We start from the raw sequence: 24,260 nt of genomic DNA, 5'->3' as shown, positions 1-24,260 counted from the left end.
ACCCGGCCATTCCCTTCATTGTTCTGCGCCTGATTCTGGGCCAGCTGCGCTAGAATCTGAGTCACATTCAGCAGAGCTTGCCCAATTTCCAGAGGTGGAGGTGGAGGGGGCGGAGGTGCGCGCCTTGGAGGCATCCTGATGACAAACATCAAGATTGCAGATTAGTACACAGTAGGATAAAAATCCAACATAAGTACATTAGAAGAAACTGCAACTTGCAAGATAGAAACATGAATATGACATAGGTATCATCAAGGTACATGAATTCAAGTACACAAGAGCTAGTCATAACATATTGAAGATTAGAATGATAGCAAAACAATACTTCACAAATCTCGCAAGATAGTGGTATGTAGCTATACTGAAGTTTTTAACATTGGCAAGTGTCAACACGACCCAAGTTATGTTTATTGGAAGATGAATAACACAAACAGGAACTTGATAGGAACAACTCCGTAGAAGAAAAGAACTCGATATTAGCACCGGAATCAACACCCACTCAACATGATTATGCCAACGAGCAAGAAAAGAATTTTCAACCGAAACATGATTGATGAAGTAACACAGAAATTGGATTGAAGCAACATTTTCTCAACACAAAACCACACAACAATCTATGGTACTACGGAAGCCCGAAGACGTGAAATCCTAGATGAAATTTAGGTAAGAGGAGAGTAAAATCCGTTACACTTCCTTACCAGAGGGAGGGTGGATGGGGTAAGAAATAAAAAGAATTCCTACTCTCGCGCATAAAGTTTTCCTATATAGCTACTAAAGTATTAGTTCTAGACATGACTACGTCCGCTGCAAGGGCTCCTAAAGGCAGTCCATGCTCTGATACCAAGTCTGTCGGCCCCCGAAGTTAGATACGCATCACGGAACTAGTACCCCCCGTGAATACGTATCCGTGTCGGAGCACCAAGTTGTTGACCCTAGGAGTAGGAATACGGACGCGGAACTAGTGCCCACGGCGTACACGCATCCGAGGCCTAGGTGTCTCGCCTTCCCTGTGCACTCGATATGAAACACGCACGGTGCACAGGTTACAAGGGCATAGCATCACAGATGATATCACAACATTAACTCTACGACACAAAAGAGTTAAATAAGTATATAGCAAAGCTCATAGAGCAAGATAGCAAATGACACTCAGAGGACACATGTCCCAACAATACATCAATACATCATGCGGAAGCGAATACACGTCTGAGTACAGACAAGATGCAAATGGGACTAAGAGTCCATAAGTAAAGCAGTCGAATCCATATCCAGCAAGCCCCAGGCTGCTGCCTTAGGAGCGTCCTCTCTACTCGACGTAGTTGTCCTCAGCATAGTCCACAAAGTAGTGTCCAGGTGGATACTCATAACCTGTCGTACTCGCAAACATCGGGCCAACGGTTGCTGGAAAAAGAGAGGAAAAGCGAGGGTGAGTACCAAGGCGCGTACCCGGCGAGACTTAGAATATTGGCTGCGCTCGCCGGCTATATGGTGGGTTTAGCGGCAGACAAAGCTTGCGCTACAACCTATAGAGACACTCTCAACTTTCCGTCTGCAAGATATAGATAAGAGAGCGTGCATATAACAGTTCTAAAACTCTACAAACATAACTCAGCCGATGCATTCCCCCTTCTACATGCTACAGGAAGAAGATGCAAAAGCACTCACACGGTGTACAGTTTTAACCAGTTTTTATTATAGTTCTCCTAATTACTACGCAAGTTAATTAGCAGGTAAAGGGTGAAAGTTGTCTATGATCAAGCAACACTTCTCCAAGTCGTCCATAACCGTGGACACGGCTTTTCGAAAAGATTGTAACCCTGCAGGGGTGCACTACTGGTCTCATACGCTCGATCAACCCTCACTGGATCAAAGCAGAGTATCACGACACTACCTCTCCCTTCACCACAGACCAAGTCCAAGAGCCACCTAACTAAGTTAAACCCGTTACGGAGTTCGGCCGAGTCTCCGAGGCGGACCTAGCTGTTTGCGACCACGGCTTCGGAGGGTCAAAACACACACAGGGCGAATGACCCGCTTCGACATGCGATAAACGCTCGTACCGCAACCTATACGTGCATACCAGAAGCAAGGGATACAAGGCACCTAAGGGCTTCCCAAAGTAAATAAGTAACATGCTGGCATGCACGCGATAAAAGAGTAAACACACCAAATACTAATTGTGGCACTTGGACAATGGAAGCGAGTTCGAGAATTGGTCGAGGAGGCCCCACTCGAACCCCACGTATGGTTAGTGCGCTCGGTCTTGGATCGGATAACAAGAACTCGGGATCCTAAGATATTAGTGGACACAAGTGAGCCGTGTTCAAAACGAAAAATCAGTCGACCCACCGATGCCTCTACTTAGCAATTTTATTATTAGCATGAATAAGTAAGGTGTGATCTTATCGAACAGATATAACCATAAGCATGTATCTCGGAACCCCCCAACAAATATAACCCAACTAGATAACGATGATGACAACGATAATAGTAGCAATGTAATAACGGTACTAAGCAAGCCTACGACTCGCATGGCTGACCCTGTAACCAAACAACAGTTGTAGGACATATGTATGGGTCTATGGCTTGCAATAGGTGACATGCGATAGGATACGTGACAAGAACGGCACACCAGGATAGCAGTAAGGTAAAGAGGCAAAAGCAGAAAAATAGGTAGCAGGGAAAAGTGCTCGCCTGTCAAGTCAGAAGAAGAGAAACCGGCACGATCCTCCTCGGGGTAGTAGTCGTACTCCTCGCCGTACTCCTCGGTACCGGCGTCTAACGAGAAAAACCAAACACACATACAAGAGAGAGTACATAATCAATACAAGAAATGAAATGCGACAATATGATGCATGGCATGTGATATGCAAGAGGGACCATGCTTAGCAAAATTAAGTGGGGCAATCTGCTAGACAAGATAGTTAATAATTGCCCGCACATATTATTTAGTTATCGTGGAATTAACCATTTGGCAAAGATAGAAAGGCATATGATGCATGGAAAGTTCATGTTTGGATTCATCTCGGAAAAACGATTGATTTTGTTGTAAAGTTCATAGTCATCGGAGATACGATTCACAAAATATGATTGATGCAAATTTTAAGTTTTAAAACCTGTTTTTATTTACTTGGTCAAAATTATTTATTCAAGAATAATCTGGTACCAGGATAGGATGTGAAATGATTCAAATCCCTGTCACTACACAGTTCTTAACAGATTTGAAGTTTGGATTTTTAAAAGTATTAGACAACCAGGGAACCAGTATAGCAAAACAAAAGAGATGGTTTGTTAAAGAAAGAGAGGCATCCAGGTTTGTTACTGGGACCTCACTGATCGCTCAAGTGAACTGACCAACTGAGCTAGATACGTCCTGGTTAAACTACATGCTACCGGAAGCAAAAGAAGTCATATGCAGCTACAGAAACTGGAGACAGGATACTGAAGTGATACGTGAAACAGTGCTCTGAAACTGAAAAAGAACCAGAGACGGAACAAGACGCTACAGCTAATTGAGACCAGATGGAGTTTGATCTCCAGCTTCCAGACAATCGCACAAGTGCTACAGCTAGCTAGGATAGATATCATTTTGGAATAACCAGGGTAACAGCTGGGAAGTGCTAACGAAAAGCTAACTGAAAAATAAACAGCAGCTAACTGAATCTGATTTCAGAACTGCACAGAAATAAAAAGGGCACCTTGCGCGCCGGTGACAGACAACAATTCGAGCCTCACCTTCGTGCAGATTTAACCGGCTAGCAGCTGGACCAGTAGATGATTGAAGAGAGGGGCTTGGTCCTTTGAAGGAAACAGGGAAACTCGACCAAGATCGACGGCTGCTGCGCCTCTGGTGGCACAACGACGAGCTGCAGCGGCGAACAACAGAATCGGACGCGGACGACGGCGTCAGCGCGAGAAATCGAAAGAGATGAACGGGAGAACGACAGGGAACTTAGGCGGAGCTCACCACGTCGAGGGAGAGGTTGGGGAGGATGGAGACGACGGCGGGGCGAGACGGAGGTCGTTGGCGTACACGGCGGCGCTCCAGGTACGTCTTGGTGGCGGCAGCGTCCTCGAGCAGCTCCGGCTCCGGTTCAGCGAGGAGGAAGAGGGCACCACGGCGGCTCCATCCCCGCGCTCGGCGCAGCGAGCAGCGGCGAACAACAACGGCAAGGACGGCGATCTCCGGCAGGATTTCTTAGCGGTTTTGTCTGATGAAACTGAAGACTTTCTCCCGAAGTCCCTCTCTGATTTTTGTGGAGAATCAGAAAGGAGCAGAGGGGCGGCGCAGAGGAAGAAGTCTAGGGTTTGTGGCTTGATTTGGAGGAAGGGGAGAAGGATAGAGGAGCTGGGCAGGTGACCGTGAGAAGAAAGATTAGGAGATGCTCACGGCGCTGGTTTTCTGACGGAAAGAAGAGAGAAGAACAGGAGCTGACTTGTACAGCTGGACTGGGCGTCCAGGTAGAAATAGGAAAAGGCCTAGTCTCCTTTCTTTTCCATTTTATTTAAGTTCTTTTCTGATTTTTATTCAAACCAAAACCAAAACCATTTTGAATTAGGATAAGAGGAAGATTTGTAAATAATTTTAATTCACTGTTGGTTTGGGTTAACCCAAGCAAAGTATTTTATTAAACCAAAAAGTTGATTATTATGTTGAATAATTATAAAATAAGAGATTAAGGAGAGGGTATAATATTAACCCATATTTACTAGAGGTTTTGGCATGACCTTTTTAAAAAGTGGTCAAGTATTAGGAATAGGATAGGTAGGCTTGAAGGTTGGAACATCTCAAGTGAGATAGAGGTAAAACAAGGAGAGAGAAAACAACACGTCAAAAAGAAATGCAAAATAAAACCAAATGCAATTTTATAAGAACCAAAAGTGACATGATGAGATGCATGAATGCAATATGATGCACAAACTTGCAAAACTAAAAGGGTAGCTCACTTGCGATGTTACACTCAGGGAGGAAGAGGTCAAAGATATCCCTCTCATGCAACCCTGCAACCACAAAGCAAGAAGTCTCTTGTGTCCCCAACACACCTAATAGGTGCACTAGTTCGGCGAAGAGATAGTGAAATACAGGTGGTACGAATAAGTATGAGCAGTAGCAACAGCACTAGAAAAGTGCTTGTTGGCGTGTGGTTGATGGTGGTAATATTGCAGGCAGTACAGATATAGTAAAACAGTAAACAAGCAGCGATAGCAGTATTTAGGAACAAGGCCTAGGGATCATACTTTCACTAGTGGACACTCTCAACTTTGATCACATAACGGAATAGATAAATGCATACTCTACACTCTCTTGTTGGATGATGAACACCACTAATTGCGTAGGATTACACGAACCCTCAATGCTGGAGTTAACAAGCTCCACAATATTCAATGTTCATATTTAAATAACCTTAGAGTGCATGACGAGATCAACACAACTAAACCAAGTACTAACATAGCATGCACACTGTCACCTTCACACTATGTAGGAGGAATAGATCACATCAATACCATCATAGCAATAGTTAACTTCATAATCTACAAGAGATCACAATCATAGCCTACCCCAAGTACTAACACGGATGCACACACTGTCACCATTGCACCGTGCAGGAGGAATAAACTACTTTAATAACATCACTAGAGTAGCACATAGATGAATTGTGATACAAAACACATTCCAATCATAAAGAGATATAAATAAGCATTTCACTATGCCATTCATAACAGTGAATAAGTATTCTGTGAAATATAGCCTAAGAGTCCCACACGGTGCACCCACTGTCACCTTTACACACGTGGGACAAGGAGTCTCCGGAGATCACATAAGTAAAATTCACTTGACTAGCATAACGACATCTAGATTACAAGCATCATCATATGAATCTCAATCATGTAAGGCAGCTCATGAGATTATTGTATTGAAGTACATAGGAGAGAGATGAACCACATAGCTACCAGGTACGGCCCCGAGCCTCGATGGAGAACTACTCCCTCCTCATGGGAGACAGCAGCGTTGATGGAGATGGCGGTGGTGTCGATGGAGAAGCCTTCCGGGGGCACTTCCCCGTCCCGGCGGCGTGCCGGAATAGAGAGTCCTGTCCCCCAGATCTTGGCTTCGCGATGGCGGCGGCTCTGGAAGGTTTCTCGTACCGTGGCTTTTCCGTCTCGAGGTTTTAGGTCGAGGGGATTCTTATAGGCGAAGAGGCGGCGTCAGAAGGTCAACGAGGCGACGACACCATAGGGGGGCGCGGGCCACCCCCAGGCCGCGCCGGCCTATGGTCTGGTGGGCCTGTGGCCCCCCTCTGACGACTCTCGGGTGTTCTGGATGCTTCCGGGCAAAATAGGACCCTGGGCGTTGATTTCGTCCAATTCCGAGAATATTTCCTTACTAGGATTTCGAAACCAAAAACAGCAGAAACGAGCAAGCGGCCCTTCGGCATCTCGTCAATAGGTTAGTTCCGGAAAACGCATAAATATGACATAAAGTATGCATAAAACATGTAGATATCATCAATAATGTGGCATGGAACATAAGAAATTATCGATACGTCGGAGACGTATTAGCATCCCCAAGCTTAGTTTCTGCTCGTCACGAGCAGGTAAACGATAACAAAGATAATTTACGGAGTGACATGCCATCATAACCTTGATCATACTATTGTAAACACATGTAATGAATGCAGCGATCCAAACAATGTAAATGACATGAGTAAACAAATGAATCATATAGCAAAGACTTTTCATGAATAGTACTTTCAAGACAAGCATCAATAAGTCTTGCATAAGAGTTAACTCATAAAGCAATAATTCAAAGTAAAGGCATTGAAACAACACAAAGGAAGATTAAGTTTCAGTGGTTGCTTTCAACTTGTAACATGTATATCTCATGGATAATTGTCAATGCAAAGTAATATAACAAGTGCAATATGCAAGTATGTAGGAATCAATGCACAGTTCACACAAGTGTTTGCTTCTTGAGGTGGAGAGAGATAGGTGACCTGACTCAACATAAAAGTAAAAGAAAGGCCCTTCAAAGAGGAAAGCATCGATTGCTATATTTGTGCTAGAGCTTTGATTTTGAAAACAAGAAACAATTTTGTCAACGGTAGTAATAAAGCATATGTGTTATGTAAATTATATCTTACAAGTTGCAAGTCTCATGCATAGTATACTAATAGTGCCCGCACCTTGTCCTAATTAGCTTGGATTACCGGGATTATCGCAATGCACATATTTTAACCAAGTGTCACAAAGGGGTACCTCTATGCCGCCTGTACAAGGGTCTAAGGAGAAAGCTCGCATCGGATTTCTCGCTATTGATTATTCTCAACTTAGACATCCATACCGGGACAACATAGACAACGAGATAATGGACTCCTCTTTTATGCATAAGCATGTAGCAACAATTATTTTTCTCATATGAGATTGAGGATATATGTCCAAAGCTGAAACTTCCACCATGGATCATGGCTTTAGTTAGCGGCCCAATGTTCTTCTCTAACAATATGCATGCTCTAACCATAAGTTGGTAGATCGCCCTTACTTCAGACAAGACGAACATGCATAGCAACTCACATGAAATTCAACAAAGAGTAGTTGATGGCGTCCCCAGTGAACATGGTTATCGCACAACGAGCAACTTAATAAGAGATAAAGTGCATAAGTAAATATTCAATACCACAATAGTTTTTAAGCTATTTGTCCCATGAGCTATATATTGTAAAGGTAGAGAATGGAAATTTAAAGGTAGCACTCAAGCAATTTACTTTGGAATGGCGGAGAAATACCATGTAGTAGGTAGGTATGGTGGACACAAATGGCATAGTGGTTGGCTCAAGGATTTTGGATGCATGAGAAGTATTCCCTCTCGATACAAGGTTTTGGCTAGCAAGGTTATTTGAAACAAACACAAGGATGAACCGGTGAAGCAAAACTCACATAAAAGACATATTGTAAACATTATAAGACTCTACACCGTCTTCCTTGTTGTTCAAACTCAATACTAGAAATTATCTAGACCTTAGAGAGACCAATTATGCAAACCAAATTTTAGCAAGCTCTATGTATTTCTTCATTAATGGGTGCAAAGTATATGATGCAAGAGCTTAACCATGAGCACAACAATTGCCAAGTATCACATTATCCAAGACATTTTACCAATTACTACATGTAGCATTTCCCGTTTCCAACCATATAACAAATTAACGAAGCAGTTTCAACCTTCGCCGTGAACATTAAAAGCTAAGAACACATGTGTTCATATGAACCAGCGGAGCGTGTCTCTCTCCCACACAAGAATTTATTCAAACAAAAACAAAAACAAAAGCAAACAGACGCTCCAAGCAAAGTACATAAGATGTGGCCGAATAAAAATATAGTTTCAAGAGAAGGAACCTGATAATTTGTCGATGAAGAAGGGGATGCCTTGGGCATCCCCAAGCTTAGACGCTTGAGCCTTCTTGATATATGCAGGGGTGAACCACCGGGGCATCCCCAAGCTTAGAGCTTTCACTCTCCTTGATCATGTTGTATCATCTCCCTCTCTTGATCCTTGAAAACTTCCTCCACACCAAACTCGAAACAAACTCATTAGAGGGTTAGTGCATAATCAAAAACTCACATGTTCAGAGGTGACACAATCATTATTAACACTTCTGGACATTGCTCAAAGCTACTGGAAGTCAATGGAACAAAGAAATCCATCCCACATAGCAAAAGAGGCAATGCGAAATAAAAGGCAGAATCTGTCAAAACTGAACAGTCCGTAAAGACGAATTTTAAAAGGGCACCATACTTGCTCAAATGAAAATGCTCAAATTGAATGAAAGTTGCGTACATATCTGAGGATCACTCACGTAAATTGGCATAATTTTCTGAGTTACCTACAGAGAATTTTGCCCAGATTCGTGACAGCAAACAAATCTGTTTCTCGCGCAGTAATCCAAATCTAGTATCAACCTTACTATCAACGACTTTACTTGGCACAACAAAACACAAAACTAAGATAAGGAGAGGTTGCTACAGTAGTAAACAACTTCCAAGACACAAATATAAAACAAATTACTGTAGCAAAATAAACACATGGGTTATCTCCCAAGAAGTTCTTTCTTTATAGCCATTAAGATGGGCTCAGCAATTTTAATGATGCACTCGCAAGAAATAGTATTTGAAGCAGAAGAGAGCATCAAGAGGCAAATTCAAAACAAATTTAAGCCTAACATGCTTCCTATGAAAAGGAATCTTGTACACAAATAAATTCATGAAGAGCAAAATGACAAGATCAGGAAGATAAAACAAGTGTAGCTTCAAAAATTTCAGCACATAGAGAGGCATTTTAGTAACATGAAAATTTCTACAACCATATTTTCCTCTATCATAATAACTTTCAGTAGCATCATGAGCAAACTCAACAATATAACTATCAAATGAAACATTCTTATCATGAGTCTCATGCATAAAATTATTACTCTCCACATAAGCATAATCAATTTTATTAGTTGTAGTGGGAGCAAATTCAACAAAGTAGCTCTCATTATTATTCTCATCATCAAATATAGGAGGCATATTGTAATCATAATCAAATTTATCCTCCATAACAGGCGGTACCAAAAGACTACTATCATTATAATCATCATAAATAGGAGGTAAAGTATCATCAAGGTAAATTTCCTCCTCAATGCCCGGGGGACTAAAAAGATCATGCTCATCAAAACCAGCTTCCCCAAGCTTAGAATTTTCCATAGCATTAGCAACAATAGTGTTCAAAGCATTCATATTAATAACATTCCCATTAGCATGCATATAAAGTTCCATGAGTTTTTTAATTCTCTCTTCAAACACATCATGTCCTAATTCAAGATAAAGTTCATAAAGATCTCTCATATTTTTGTTGTTTTCCATTATGCCTAACTAGTGTAAACAAGAAACAAAAAGATGCAATTGCAGGATCTAAAGGAAATAGCTTCGAGCACACACACAATGGCGCCTGAAAAGTACGTTACACCGGAACCGGAGTATGAGTGCCTTTTACCTTTCCTCCCCGGCAACGGCGCCGGAAAATAGCTTGATGTCTACGCCCCTCCTTTTCCTCGTAGACAGTGTTGGGCCTCCAAGAGCGAGAGGTTTGTAGAACAGCGAGCAAGTTTCCCTTAAGTGGATCACCCAAGGTTTATCGAACTCAGGGAGGAAGAGGTCAAAGATATCCCTCTCATGCAACCCTGCAACCACAAAGAAAGAAGTCTCTTGTGTCCCCAACACACCTAATAGGTGCACTAGTTCGGCGAAGAGATAGTGAAATACAGGTGGTATGAATAAGTATGAGCAGTAGCAACAGCAACAGAAAAGTGCTTGCTGGCGTGTGGTTGATGGTGGTAATATTGCAGGCAGTACAGATATAGTAAAACAGTAAACAAGCAGCGATAGCAGTATTTAGGAACAAGGCCTAGGGATCATACTTTCACTAGTGGACACTCTCAACTTTGATCACATAACAGAATAGATAAATGCATACTCTACACTCTCTTGTTGGATGATGAACACCACTAATTGCGTAGGATTACACGAACCCTCAATGCCGGAGTTAACAAGCTCCACAATATTCAATGTTCATATTTAAATAACCTTAGAGTGCATGACAGATCAACACAACTAAACCAAGTACTAACATAGCATGCACACTTGTCACCTTCACACTATGTAGGAGGAATAGATCACATCAATACCATCATAGCAATAGTTAACTTCATAATCTACAAGAGATCACAATCATAGCCTACGCCAAGTACTAACACGGATGCACACACTTGTCACCATTACACCGTGCGGGAGGAATAAACTACTTTAATAACATCACTAGAGTAGCACATAGATGAATTGTGATACAAAACACATTGCAATCATAAAGAGATATAAATAAGCACTTCACTATGCCATTCATAACGGTGAATAAGTATTCTCGTGAAATATAGCCTAAGAGACCCACACGGTGCACACACTCGTCACCTTTACACACGTGGGACAAGGAGTCTCCGGAGATCACATAAGTAAAATTCACTTGACTAGCATAACGACATCTAGATTACAAGCATCATCATATGAATCTCAATCATGTAAGGCAGCTCATGAGATTATTGTATTGAAGTACATAGGAGAGAGATGAACCACATAGCTACCGGTACAGCCCCGAGCCTCGATGGAGAACTACTCCCTCCTCATGGGAGACAGCACCGTTGATGGAGATGGCGGTGGTGTCGATGGAGAAGCCTTCCGGGGGCACTTCCCCGTCCCGGCGGCGTGCCGGAACAGAGAGTCCTGTCCCCCAGATCTTGGCTTCGCGATGGCGGCGGCTCTGGAAGGTTTCTCGTACCGTGGCTTTTCCGTCTCGAGGTTTTAGGTCGAGGGGCTTCTTATAGGCGAAGAGGAGGCGTCAGAAGGTCAACGAGGCGACGACACCCTAGGGGGACGCGGGCCACCCCCAGGCCACGCCGGCCTATGGTCTGGTGGGCCTGTGGCCCCCCTCTGACGACTCTCGGGTGTTTTGGATGCTTCCGGGCAAAATAGGACCCTGGGCGTTGATTTCGTCCAATTCCGAGAATATTTCCTTACTAGGATTTCTGAAACCAAAAACAGCAGAAAACGACAAGCGGCCCTTCGGCATCTCGTCAATAGGTTAGTTCCGGAAAACGCATAAATATGACATAAAGTATGCATAAAACATGTAGATATCATCAATAATGTAGCATGGAACATAAGAAATTATCGATACGTCGGAGACGTATCAGTGGACCAAAGAGATCAACATGTAGGAGCTCCAAGCATCTTGTGGTAGAGATAATGGTCTTGGCCTTGTGAGGAGCTCCATGCATCTTTCCTTGTACGCAAGCCCTACAAACACAATCCTTGCAAAAAGAGACATCTTCTTTTAGTCCGAGAATGTGGCCACCCTTGTGGAGACTTTGCAAAGTCCTCATGTTGACATGGGCTAGTCGGCGATGCCATAACCAACCCTTGTCACCTTTGGCGAATAGGCAAAGAGCGGAAGACGTTGTCTTTCCGGAGAAATCAACAACATACAAACCGTTCTCTACATATCCAACAAAAGCTACATTGAGTGTCTTGCTCCACAAGAGGACCACCATATGTTCATCAAAGAATGTGCATAAACCCATACGAGCAATTTGATGAACGGAGAGTAAGTTGTAACCAAGGGTCTCGACAAGGAGGACATTCACAAGTGAGATGTCGGGTGTTACCACCACCTTGCCAAGACCCAATACCTTAGAGCACGTGTTGTCGCCATATGAAACGGTAGAGAGAGAAGGCCCGAGGTCGACAACAATATCCTTGCTTCCGGTCATATGACTTGTGGCTCCACTATCAACCACCCATTTAGCGCCACCGGAAGCATAGTCCTACAAGGAATCAAGTCTTGGATTTAGGTACCCATTTTTCAATGGGTCCTAGCATGTTAGTAACAAGGGGTTTGGGAACCCAAATAGTCCAATCAACATTGTCCTTTTGAGGACCAATAAAGCGAGCACGAATATGTCCATAGTAATCAACAAAAAGAACATGAGAAGGGTTGTTAGAGCCGGCGAAACCCGTCGAGGCGGAGTTGGGCACTCCATCCCTTCTTGAGCTAGCATTGTTCCCTTCACGGTTGGTCTCCATGTTCTTCTTGTCCATCTTCTTCTTGGTCCTCCTCTTCCTCTTCCTCTTCCTCTTTGGCTTGGTAGCCACTCCTCCTTCATTCCACGAGCCCTCTTTGGCTCCATCTTTAGCTTCAATGATTCCTTCCAAGTACTTGGCTTGAACTTGGAGTCTATCAACCTTGGCCTTCAAGCGATTGACTTCATCTTCATGCTCCGGGTGTGGATGGCAAATATCAAACACTTGGACCTCCTTTGCCTTGTTCACCCGGAAGTGTTCCATCAAAGCTTTTTATTGGAGAGCGTTCAACTTCATGAGCAAGCGCTTGTCATTTTCCATCTTGGCAATGTCGCTTTCATGAGTGCAACATGCACGGTCCTTGCTTAAGGGAAAGTACTCCTTCAATGTTTCTTCTTGCATGGAGTTGATCTCCATGAGCTTGTCTTCCCTTCTCTTCAAGGCGGCAATTTGCTCCTCATGATCACAACATGTATCCTTCTCCTTGCTCATACGGAGACACTCCTCCAACGACTCTTCTTGCTTGCTACTCAAACTCAATAGCTTGGCCTTGGTGATCTCAAGAGCGGCAATTTCTTCTTCATGGTTGCAACATGACGTCTTCTCCTTGAACAAGCGATAGTACTCATCCAAGGCTTCTTCTTGAAGAGCATTGACTTCCAAGAGGAGGGCATTGTGCCTCCTCAAGGAAGTAACTTGATCCACAGGCTCATCATGGGAAGAATCGGGGTCTTCATCGTCTTTTGCTTTGTTGGCTTCCTCGAGCAAGAGCATCTTCTTTTTGAGGTCACCAACCAACTCAAGAGCATGGTCTCGATCCTTGGTGAGACGTGAAACAATAGCTTCATTCTTGTCTTCAAGCACAATGACACTAGCTTCAAGAGACATGCGAAGGTTCCTTTCATCATCAAGCTCCTCCTTGAGATTGGAAAGCTCATAGGCCGCTTCCCTCTCCAACTTCTCCCTCTTCTCGATAAGATCTTGTGCCGCACCAAGTTGGGCTAAGAGAGCCCCAACATGAATCTTGGTGTCCCCCTTCATGTTAGTGAGAAAAGAATCCAAGGAATCCAAACCCATAATCTCACGTTTAACGGTGAGACTAGTGGCATCATCAATATATGAGACGTTAGTCGAAGATGATGGTTTGGAATGGGATTTTACCTCCGTGGATACCTTTGCCATGAGACACCGTGCATTGTTGGTGACGAGGTTCTCATTTGGAGAGTCGAAGAGGGAGGTAGAGGGAGTGGAAATGGAGATGGCGGCCACTCCCTCTCCTTCCTTGTTGGAGTGCTTGTCCTCATGCTCCCCATCTTCATCGGAGGTGTACTCTTCACGGATGATGAAGGCTCTAGGCTTCTTGTTGGAGGAGACCTTGTCGTCATCGAACCTTGGGGAGAACTTGCAGAATCCTTTGGAGTGTGGCTTGTACCTATCCTTTGGGATAAGCCTTCCACCATGATCTTCTCTTCTCTCAAACGTACAATCCGCGACAAAATGGTTCTTGTCACCGCAATTGTAGCATGTTCTTCCCCTTGTCCTTTCTCTTGGGCTCTTGGAGGGTCTTCTTGGAGAATCACGTGATCTTCTTGGTCTTGTGTTTTGTGACATGTTTCCATCCCAAAACTTCTTGGCGGCGAGAGCCATGTGCTCATGGTAGTTGAACTTGAGATCATCCGAACCCCACTCAACGGGATCCTCATCACTTTCACTAGCTTAATGCACCCTCATCTTCAACGCGAGGTTGGGCTTGCGGGAGTTGTGGGCGCGAGCAACAAGATCCTCCGCATTCTTCTTGGAGATGTCCAAAGCGATGACTTCGCTAAGGACTTCATCGGATGTCATAGCACGGAAGGAGGCGTTTTAGCGGATGGCCGTCAACTTCACTTCCTCATAAGGGAGGAGAGTGTTGTAGAACTTGCGCTTGATCCAATGGTCATCCACGAACGTTGCTCCAAGATCTTGCATTTGTACGGCAAGAGCGATGAGGCGCCGATACATCTCTTCGGGGGTCTCTCCTTCAATCATGACGAAATTGTCGGCCATGTTGTTCACTTCATCAAAACGAGAGCTTTGGATGCTTGCATTGCCGAGGAAGAGCTTCTGAAGTTTGTCCCATGCTTCCTTGGCGGTCTTGATCAAGCGGATATGAGCGCGGTCCTTGGGGAGATGGCCATATGAATCATGTTGATGGCGGTGGCGTTGAGTTGGTCATCCACCACATATCTTCGTGTCATCTTCTTGGGATCTCGTGGTGAATAGCCCTCCTCAATGATACGCCAAAGCTCGGTAGAAGCGCTGCGCACATGTGAACGCATTAAGAATTGCCAATTCTCAAAGTTGTTTGACTCGAGTAACGGTGGAGAATCATGCGACAAGATATGCGGCATCGGTATCGGAACGTTGATGGTGTAATCATTTGGTGGTGGCACCGCATGATAACCCCCTTGACATTCCGCTACCGGTGTGTCATCATCCTTCCCTTTTGTTGAAGTGCCGGTATCCCCAACCCCTTCCTTTTGTGAATCTTTTGTCGCTTCCGCGACAAAATCAACAAGAGGAAGGGTGTTAGCTTTTGGTGGCGGATCCTCGGCACTTGCTATTGGTGGAGGGTTTGGTTTTTGAACCACCAACTCCATCATCATCGCCTTCATTTGGGCAGCGATGGATGACTCCAATTTCTTGAGGTCATCCAACGTAGCCGTAGTGCTATCGATGGGAGATGATGGAGCGGGTGGCTCAAGGGAAGGTGACCCATTCACAACCATCTCTTGTTCGGACATTTCTTAGGCGGTAAAGCCCGAGCAAGAAAACCTCGCTCTGATACCACTTGAACGGATCGTAGCGAACAAGAGGGGGGGGAGGTGAATGGCGCTACGGCAATTTTTAGTCTTTTTCAAGTTTTATGCAACGGAAGGTAAAGGTGTGACTTTTAGCAATGGGGGTGATCCTACAATGAAGCAAGAGCATGTGCAACAAGTAAAGGAATCAACAAGATAAAGAAAGTAAGGAGCGAGACAACCGGGGGGGCGCGAGGCGAGTCGAGGTTTGTTTCCCGCGGTTCCCTCCACTAAAGGAGGTACGTCTGCGTTGAGGAGGTGCTAGTCTCACACAAGAGACTAGGCGGCCACACCACGAAGGAAGGCCTCACCCTCTTCCTCGAGAGAGCTCCACGGAGGTGCTCTCCCTCTTCCACTAAGGCACCGGTCGAGGCGGTGATTCCTTCACAAGGTTGGGGCGAGCTCCACACACACAAGGATGCTCCCAACACCCTATGGAGCTAGTACATCACCAAGCTAGGCTCCATAGCTGCTCATCTCCAATGCTCCACCATAGGAATCCATCACCAATGCTCCACCATAGGAACTCCTCCAATGCTCCACCTAGAAAATCTCCAAGGCTCCACCAAAGGAACTCTCCAAGGCTCCACCAAAGGAACTCCCCAATGCTCCACCAAAGGAAATCTTCTCCAAGATCCACCAAAGGAACCCTACCACCAAGATCCACTAAGGAATAGCTAGTATTTGTGAAATCTCTCTTGGTAGAACTATAGATCGGGGTCTCCTCCACCTATCCTCAAAATTAGGGCAAGATTGGTTGGAGGGGGAAGGAGATCCTCAAGAATTAAGCTCAGCAACAATGGAGGAGAGAGAAGGGGAAGAGATAAAATCGGGTGGGGAAGAAGGGGCCCTTAAATAGGCTCCTCCAAATCCAAGCGTTATGTCCAGTTTTGGCCTGAGCGGTACTACCGCTTTGGGGTAAGCGGTACTACCGCTCTGAGTTCAAATTCGATCCAGATCTGGTCAAAGGACGCAGAGCGGTACTACCGCCCGAGGTACCGCTCGAGGTACCGCAATAGGGTCCAGACCTTACTGGATCCAGAGCGGTACCAGGGCGGTACCGGAGCGGTACGACCGTAACGCGTTACGTTACCGCAAGCTGTACCGTGAGGGGTACTACCGCTCCAGGTACTGCAGAGGTACCGCAACTCGTTCTGTGGGACGAATTCAGCGTAGAACTCAGAGCGGTACCGACATCGGTACCTATAGGGGTAGCGGTACTACCGCTACAGGTACTAGTAGTACCGGCCTGGCTAAAACTGGTTTTCTTCCCTTTTTCTCTCCAACTTTGTTACCTCGCTAAACACACATAAAACCAGAAAACCTATCAACTACGCTTCAGTCTTCCGATCTTGAGGCGTCCGGCGAGGTCACCGTGTACTTGCAAATCAAACAATGATACTCAAGGCACACGGTGAGATTACTCAAGTGTTGTCATCAAACACACAAAACTTGGGGTATGACTTTTGCTCTTACAGACGGGGCGGCGGGGACGGCCACTTGGAGGCTCTCACCGGCGACAACATCGACCTCATCATTGCGCATCTGGACGTTGTAACCGTCCGACTTGCCGCATGTTCCAGGGAGCTCTACGACCAGATCGGCAAGGATGAAGGTAAGATGCACCATTGGGATGAACCCTGCCTGCTGATGCCTCCGCCTGCTTATTGGTTCGATGAACACTGGGACGTGGCGACATCATCTCGTCTGCATGATATCGTGTACGACCTCGCCGTTCTATCGCCCTACCGTTCATGCACGACAGAAAATGGGTTGGCGCGAACGGCGACTGGATCGCCGCCGCCGATCATCATGGGTGCCAGTGGTGCCTCGTGAACGTCTACACCGAGCGACATATCACCCTTCCATCCCTACCTGCTTCGAAGATTGATGATAGAGCCGTTGATGATACTAGTGTTTCATATCAACCTGCATACTGTTTTAACTGGGGTCCAGTAATTAATTTGTTGAAGATTGTAATCTGCCAAGTGCCCACAAAAGTGGGAGGTACGCAGATTACAAGCTCATCGCCTTGTTCGACAAAACGATTTTCTACCTTGAAGGGGGTGGCGACTGGAGAATGCTGGAGGCCCTTACACATGCATCTGATTATCCAAAGTACTGTGATGCCATTGAACTCGGTGGCCACGTTTTTGCGGTGGACGAAACTGACGGCTCGACGTACTTCTGGGACACCGCAAATGGTATTTTTTCAGTCCTTATGTTGCATTGCATGATACACTGCCTTAATAAATGAAGTTATTTCATGAACTACCTTGTTTATATTTTACCTTTCATAAATGACTTAATGATCACACCCCCTTTTGCTGAATATGAATGAACCGTTGCTTGCAATGAATTAGTACGAATTAGTCACCAACAAACATAGTATGCTCAGTATGTGATTGCATTCCTGAATTTGTAACTCTACGCCACTGCAGAATATGGATGTAATTAACCAGTACATCAAAAGATAACGTAGCACTATGAAGGCACCCTTTTTGATAACCTTTTACACCCATTGTTTCATATATAACTAATTGATTTTTGCTCCAAAAGGAGGACGAGAGACCCCCACCATCTGCATCAGAGAGATGCATAAGGACTTTCATAAGTATATGACTTAACGATCACATCCTTTGTCTGAATATGAATGAGCCGTTGCTTGCAACGAATTAGTACTAATCAGTCATCAGCAAACATAGTATACTCCGTATGTGAATGCATTCCTGAATTAGTAACTCTATGCCACTGCAGAATATGGATGTAATTAACAAGTATCTCAAATGTTAACATAGAAACAGAAAAATAGAAGAAAAATCGTTTGTAATTACATGCGTAGCTTATATTTTAATATAAATCTTCCCTATTAATAGTGATGCTATTAATAATTATTATGTGTAAAATCTGATCAATCCGATGCAGAGTTTTAGTTCTTGGCTGTAATCTTACCGATAACTGGATTTTTTGGGTACCTATCGGTGTAAGAAAGCATTGGCCGGTGTTTACAAAAATTTGTGTAAAATTGGATGACCTTTGATATATTTGAAATAAATTTAAGTTTTTTTTTTGAAAAACTTAGCCGAAATTTGGATTGGCGTTTTGCGAACGGGTAATACATGTGCCCACCGGTATTTTCTAGAGCTTGGGGAAAAAGCCTTGATTGGATGTACCTACATGCAGATCAAACAGTTCTTTATTTATATCGGTGAACAATCTGCAAAATGGTACTTCCTAAAATTCATATTATTTGACTTCAATATGGATGTATCTAGAACTAAAATGTGTCTAGATACATCCATATTAGAGTAAATTAATATGAACCGGAGGGAGTATAATTAATTTTGTTTTTGATACGGAGTACATTATTTCTCCCATTTTCTTGAATAGATTTCAGTTTCCCACAATTATGTTTGATTAGTGATTGTGACATCCCGTCAGTCAAAATAACTCCGGTTATCTTTTTCCTAATTCAATGTTATTTAAGTTTGAGTAAGTTTACGACTAATATCTACAACCTCATATATATATATATATATATATATATATATATATATATATATGGGAAATAGCTGGCTACCATGGGTGGTAGCTACGCACCCCCATCTGACCACTGATCAACCCTATGGACGGTTTTCCTTACGCGTCACAAATTAACGCCGTTAGTCCACTACAGATAGAAAAGGGCACTGAAACAACCGGTTCGACGACCTCATCCCCACATCCCCTCTGCCTCACTCTCCCGCAGACGCCGCACGCGTAGTGGCCCAGCCCGGCCTCGGCTCCATCCCCGCGTCGTGCATGCAGCACGCTGGCTTCCGCCCATCCTCCACCTCTGGCAGGAGCCGCGCTCCAGCCCAGCTCGGCCTCTGCCCATCCCCTACCTCCGGCAGACCACACACGCCCAGTCCTTCCCTGCCTTCTACTACACCACCGATGTCGTATTCTTCCAGGCGAGCTGACAAGGAGCTTTCTTCCAGGCGAGCTGACAAGGAGCTTTCAGAGTCCGTCGTCTTCTCCCAGCCGTGCGCGCCGCGACACCGACCTCTGCTGGCCGCCTGGCTCCCCTTCGTCGCCGGCCTCCATTCCATTTCCGAGGATTGAGGAATCACACGGGCACTAGGCCTGAGGATTGAGGAATCGCGTTGGAACTGTCGGTGGAGGACCCATAGCTCCATGTCTAGTCAGATCCGTTTGGCCTTTTTTGTCGATCTAGTCAGCTCCATCTTTATTTTTGCCGATCTGTTTGAGGTAATCAGGTCCTTTCGGTTTTTTTTTTTTTTTGCTTTTGACGGTTGCCGATCTGTGTTCTCGATCCAGATCTAATTTATGTGTTGATTTTCTGGTGTAAGTGTGTTCCTAATTCGGAGGTACAAGTGGGTTGCTTTTCCGCTGAAATTTCTGGCGCAAGTTTGACGTGCTATTCTGGAATAAAAAACTCGAAAGACTTTCAGCTGTGTTCCTGCCTGAATTTTTTCTTGAGCCTGTTAGGATTCTTGTTGTATTTGCACATCCAAAAGAGCGTTGCTGATCTAGATCCACATATTGTTTCTATTTGTGACCTTGGAAGAGAATGAGATTTTCAGGTTGTAATCGATGCTTAAGATCTGCCCCCTACGTACTGAATTTTTCTTGGTTGACCATCTCCGTTTCATCTGTTTGTTCTAATTTTTTACACTTATCTCACCTTCTGAACTTTGGCTGTCCACGACTGCGATCGGTGCTTGTCCACGAGCCTGTTTCTGGGTACTTTACGAGATAATTAAGAAATCTCTTCTGTGTCCTCTCGAAGATATTTCTTTTCAGATTCGGGTTCTGTTGTTCACAATCTTTTTTGTTCTGCAGGTGGCGTCGGCGGAGGAAGAAGAAGTTGGGGCCAGGCAAACGCGTGGAGATTTTTTTTCCGATCCTGATTTCTTCAGCTCCTATTTTTCCGATGTGGATGGATTTTGTTTTTTTACCATTCAAGTGAACCGAGTAAATGTTTATTTTTGTACATGGTGTTTTCCAGGTCTAGATCCTATGTCCGTTCAAATAAACCGTAAACTCGTTGAGGAGAAAAGTTGTTTTAATTATATCCTAATGTTTTTTGATCCAGATTTCATGTACATATGAAAATATTTTTACTGAAAGGTTTTTATCTATGCTTAATAATTATGGTACATGGTACTGTACTAATAATCTATGCAGTATCAACCACACATAGATTTGTCCACCTGGAACAGTGAACAAAATTTCCAAGCCGCAATCTCCATGCTGCATGCGGTCAACGTCCATCAAACTTTTACGTAAATTTACTGCCACAAGGACAGACTCCAGAAGAAGCGGTACAGTTGATAATCTTGTACTGTAGGAAATATTGGGACGGTGGGGCAACGGAGCCAAACGGAAGCACGAATCGCTGCAAAATATCCAATGGCCAGTAGGGCGTGCCTAGGTACCACCCCGGCTAGAAAATCCGCGTCCATATATATATATATATATATATATATATATATATATATATATATATATATATATATATATATATAGGCCCAACTATTCTCGAACCCCCCTTAAGAGGGGTTCTAGAATAACTATTCTCGAACCCACCACCTAACACGTGCCCGAACCAGCACCACCTGGAAAAACCGACCGACCCTCACCCACGAAGAAAACCGTCCGACACGTCCTTGCCGTGCGTGAACTTCCGATCCCATTCCACGCGTTCCATCCCATCGCCTCCGGGATACACTTCGCCACGCGCCACAACCCCAGGCCCACAGCCACGAACACACCGACAACGCCCCTGCCCTGGCCACCTGCAGCAGCGACGATCCCGCCTCCATCGCACGCCGCCGGGGATCCCGCCACCACCGCGCGCTGCCGGGGATCCCGCCTCCACCGCGCGCCGCCGGGGATCCCGCCTCCACCGCGCGCCGCCGGGGATCCCGCCTCCACCGCGCGCCGCCGGGGATCCCGCCTCCACCGCCCGCCACCGGGGATCCCGCCTCCACCGCGCGCCGCCGGGATCCCGCCTCCACCGCGCGCCTTCGGGAGGACACCAACCTCCACCGCGCGCTGCAGGCCCCCCGTCTCCATGCCGTGCCGCCGGGAAGGGCCCTGCCTACACGTCGCATTCTTCCCCGGCGATAGTACCGCGTCTCCACTGCTCATCCTACTCGATCTCCTGCATCACCTCTGTCTGGAGAATCCCATCGGCGAGCTACCTGCTGGTCTCCTTAGCGCTGCTGTCGGCCTGCCCTGGTCCATCGCGGGTCGTACGGGCGGGGTCTGCCCTCACCTCTCCTTCAACTGGTTGAATTTGCTGCAGGTTCGATGAAACTGCATTGTTTGGCAAAAATGAACTGCTTATTTTTCCGTTGCTGAACTACCAATTGTTCATGAACTGCTAGTCATGGTGTACTACTCGACCACTACAGTGCTGCATGTCCTATAACTGTTTGTTGTAATGCCTATGATTGATCTATTACGGAATTTAAGAAATATGATGGTTGCAAGTTCTTAACTTCTGCAACTAGTAGTTCTTAATTTCAACAATCATCAATGTATATGGCAAACCTCCTATGTAATGTATGTGGTCTCATTCAATATTCCAGTTTGGTGTAGAATTTTATTTTGTATGTCAAAACTAGTTATTATGCTTATGCCACCGACTATCATTTTTTGACTCCCCTTTTGATGAATGAGGGTCCGAGTAATTTTTTTTGACAACATTGGAACAAGCTATATAGGGTCTGAAGTATTATACACGATGAGGATATGAATTTATGGCTTTATACTTTAAAATGAACCTCTTTAGCAAGAGGAGCAGCATGAATCTGCATATATTTTTTGAATGGATGATTACACAAAAAAATGATTGTTATGCAGTGCCCTGTAATAATACAAAGTATATGTCTGGAAGTGCACATAGGAGAAAATAGGTAGTTCATTGTATATAAAATAATAGATGTGCTCTTCTTTTTGTAACTTTACCTTCTTCTGTCCAAAAAGTTTCATCATATAGTTTGTTTGTTGTTCACAGGAAGTTCATTCATTAGAGAAAGTTCACTTTGGATTGAAAAATAGTTCTATCAGGACGCACATGCAGCCCTCCAATTGAAGAAATTGTCTAGTCACGTGTTGTTCCTCGATTTGTGTAGTTTCTTACCAGAGAAAGGCCGGAACCAAATAGACTTATAACTGTGATGTCTTTCTTTTTTACTTATAATGATATTTTATTTTCTTCTTTGAAATTTAGACGCAACTAATAGACTTGATCCTTGTAATCTATTTGTGTAGAATGAATCATACATGTTAATCTAGAAAATGCATTATTGCTTGTGGATGATCTATTTCTTGTGATTTTTATGCTGATAAGATATGTGGAATTTCTTTTTGAAGTTCACATTACTTGATTGGCGTAGTACACATTTTGCGGTAATAGAAATGGTAGTAAGCATCAAGATAATTCAGAAGTTCTGAACTTTTAAAAAAGTGAAGTCCAGTTCGTCTCATGCTAGAAGTTCATCTTGGTTTTGTCTCGCTACAATTTGTCATCTGGTAGTGTGCATGGCTTAACTATCTTTATTCTACTATCTGTCCTGATATTCAGTATTCACAAGCTATAGGATGTCATGGGTGTGCCAATTCATCTATTATTTCTTATGTAGGAACCCAATCTCCAAAAAGGTAATTGAGACCTAGGTCAGCTTGTTCCACTCGATGATGGCCTAGTTATCTTCTGAAATTCACTATTTTATTGGGTAAAAGTTCACTTCATCTATGAGGGGAAGTTCACATGTTTTTAATCATGCCATCATAGTCTTCTGCATATTATCAATTGTGTATTGCAAAAGAATTAGTTTTCAGAGATGCAACTTATCTATGCATTCATAGCTCACAAAAATAAAGTTCCGGTGGTACACTTATGTATTTAGGACAGGTCATCTATACGAGTTACACAAAGATACCAACAAATGTCGCAGTAAACTATTGACAAAGTTCACTTGTATATTTCTAGGTGTTTGGGTAGAACCAGGCCATTCTCCATTTGTTGTCCGGCCGGTGGAGTAAAGCGAAGTTCAGATGTGGGAGCCCAGCTTCCAAGGTAATTGAAAAACATGTCGGCCTGATCCTTTCGATGATGGCCTAGTTATCTTATCATTATTCAGAATTGCTATAGAAAACTCTCTGCATTTCTTTCTTGATGCATAGATAAACAATAGAATCTGCTCCCTGCATATTTTTTCATCAGAATAGAAACTCTCCACATTTCACTTTTCTCTGACAAAAAGTTCACTTTATATCAACGGGAAAGTTCACTTCCATCTGCACGGGAGTTAACTTTCGCAACACAAAAAATTGAAATTCGATTTTTTTATGAATGAATTGCTGCTAGAGCGGTGTTGGACTGCTGATGGTTTTTAAATGCATCTAGTTCACTTCTGAACTGCTGCTAATTAATATTCTGAACTGCCGCCATTTCGGTGAAGTGAAGTTCATATTTCTCTCATACCCTTCCTCCTAGGCTTCGCCGGGACGGGCACAGGATGGGTGAAGTTCACTTCTTCTAATCCTTATAGTTCACTTCTCATTAGTATCGTCTGTGACCCAGTGGCCATGGCGCAGTTCATCGTAGGCCATAGTGCAGTTTGCTCTTTGCACATTGGAAGTTCGCCTTATATAAATAATGAAGTCCGTTCATATTGCTGTTTACAAAAAGATGATTGCTGTGATTGGTATCTTATATTTGAAAAAGTACTATAATTTGCG

The 24,260-nt window shown here is 44.2% G+C and overlaps 1 protein-coding gene across 1 annotated transcript; it reads right to left on the bottom strand.

The window, feature by feature from the left end:
- Positions 1–45: 45 nt before the first annotated feature.
- On the bottom strand, positions 46–19,594 carry LOC124690736. Its single transcript, XM_047224082.1, has 5 exons — positions 19,261–19,594; positions 3,968–4,385; positions 3,736–3,866; positions 2,695–2,778; positions 46–135 (listed from the first exon to the last, which is right to left on the bottom strand). The coding sequence occupies exons 1-5, from the start codon at positions 19,592–19,594 to the stop codon at positions 68–70; spliced, it is 1,035 nt and encodes a 344-aa protein (XP_047080038.1). The 3' UTR covers positions 46–67.
- Positions 19,595–24,260: the final 4,666 nt, after the last annotated feature.

This window comes from Lolium rigidum, chromosome 2, assembly GCF_022539505.1.
Source record: "Lolium rigidum isolate FL_2022 chromosome 2, APGP_CSIRO_Lrig_0.1, whole genome shotgun sequence".
Taxonomy (NCBI): Eukaryota; Viridiplantae; Streptophyta; class Magnoliopsida; order Poales; family Poaceae; genus Lolium; species Lolium rigidum.
The sequence above is the reverse complement of the archived record's forward strand: the minus strand, read 5'-3'. Positions and strand labels throughout refer to the sequence as shown.

What these genes read in the sequence shown, in the direction of transcription:
- LOC124690736 (XM_047224082.1), bottom strand. Translation starts at nt 19,594, where the DNA reads ATGGAATGGAGGCCGGCGACGAAGGGGAGCCAGGCGGCCAGCAGAGGT. An exon ending in CCAACCTCTCCCTCGACGTG is followed by an intron (nt 3,867 to 3,967) that starts GTGAGCTCCGCC and finishes TCGCCGCTGCAG; the next exon opens with CTCGTCGTTGTGCCACCAGA. An exon ending in CTCTTCTTCTGACTTGACAG is followed by an intron (nt 136 to 2,694) that starts GCGAGCACTTTT and finishes GTTTGTCATCAG; the next exon opens with GATGCCTCCAAGGCGCGCAC.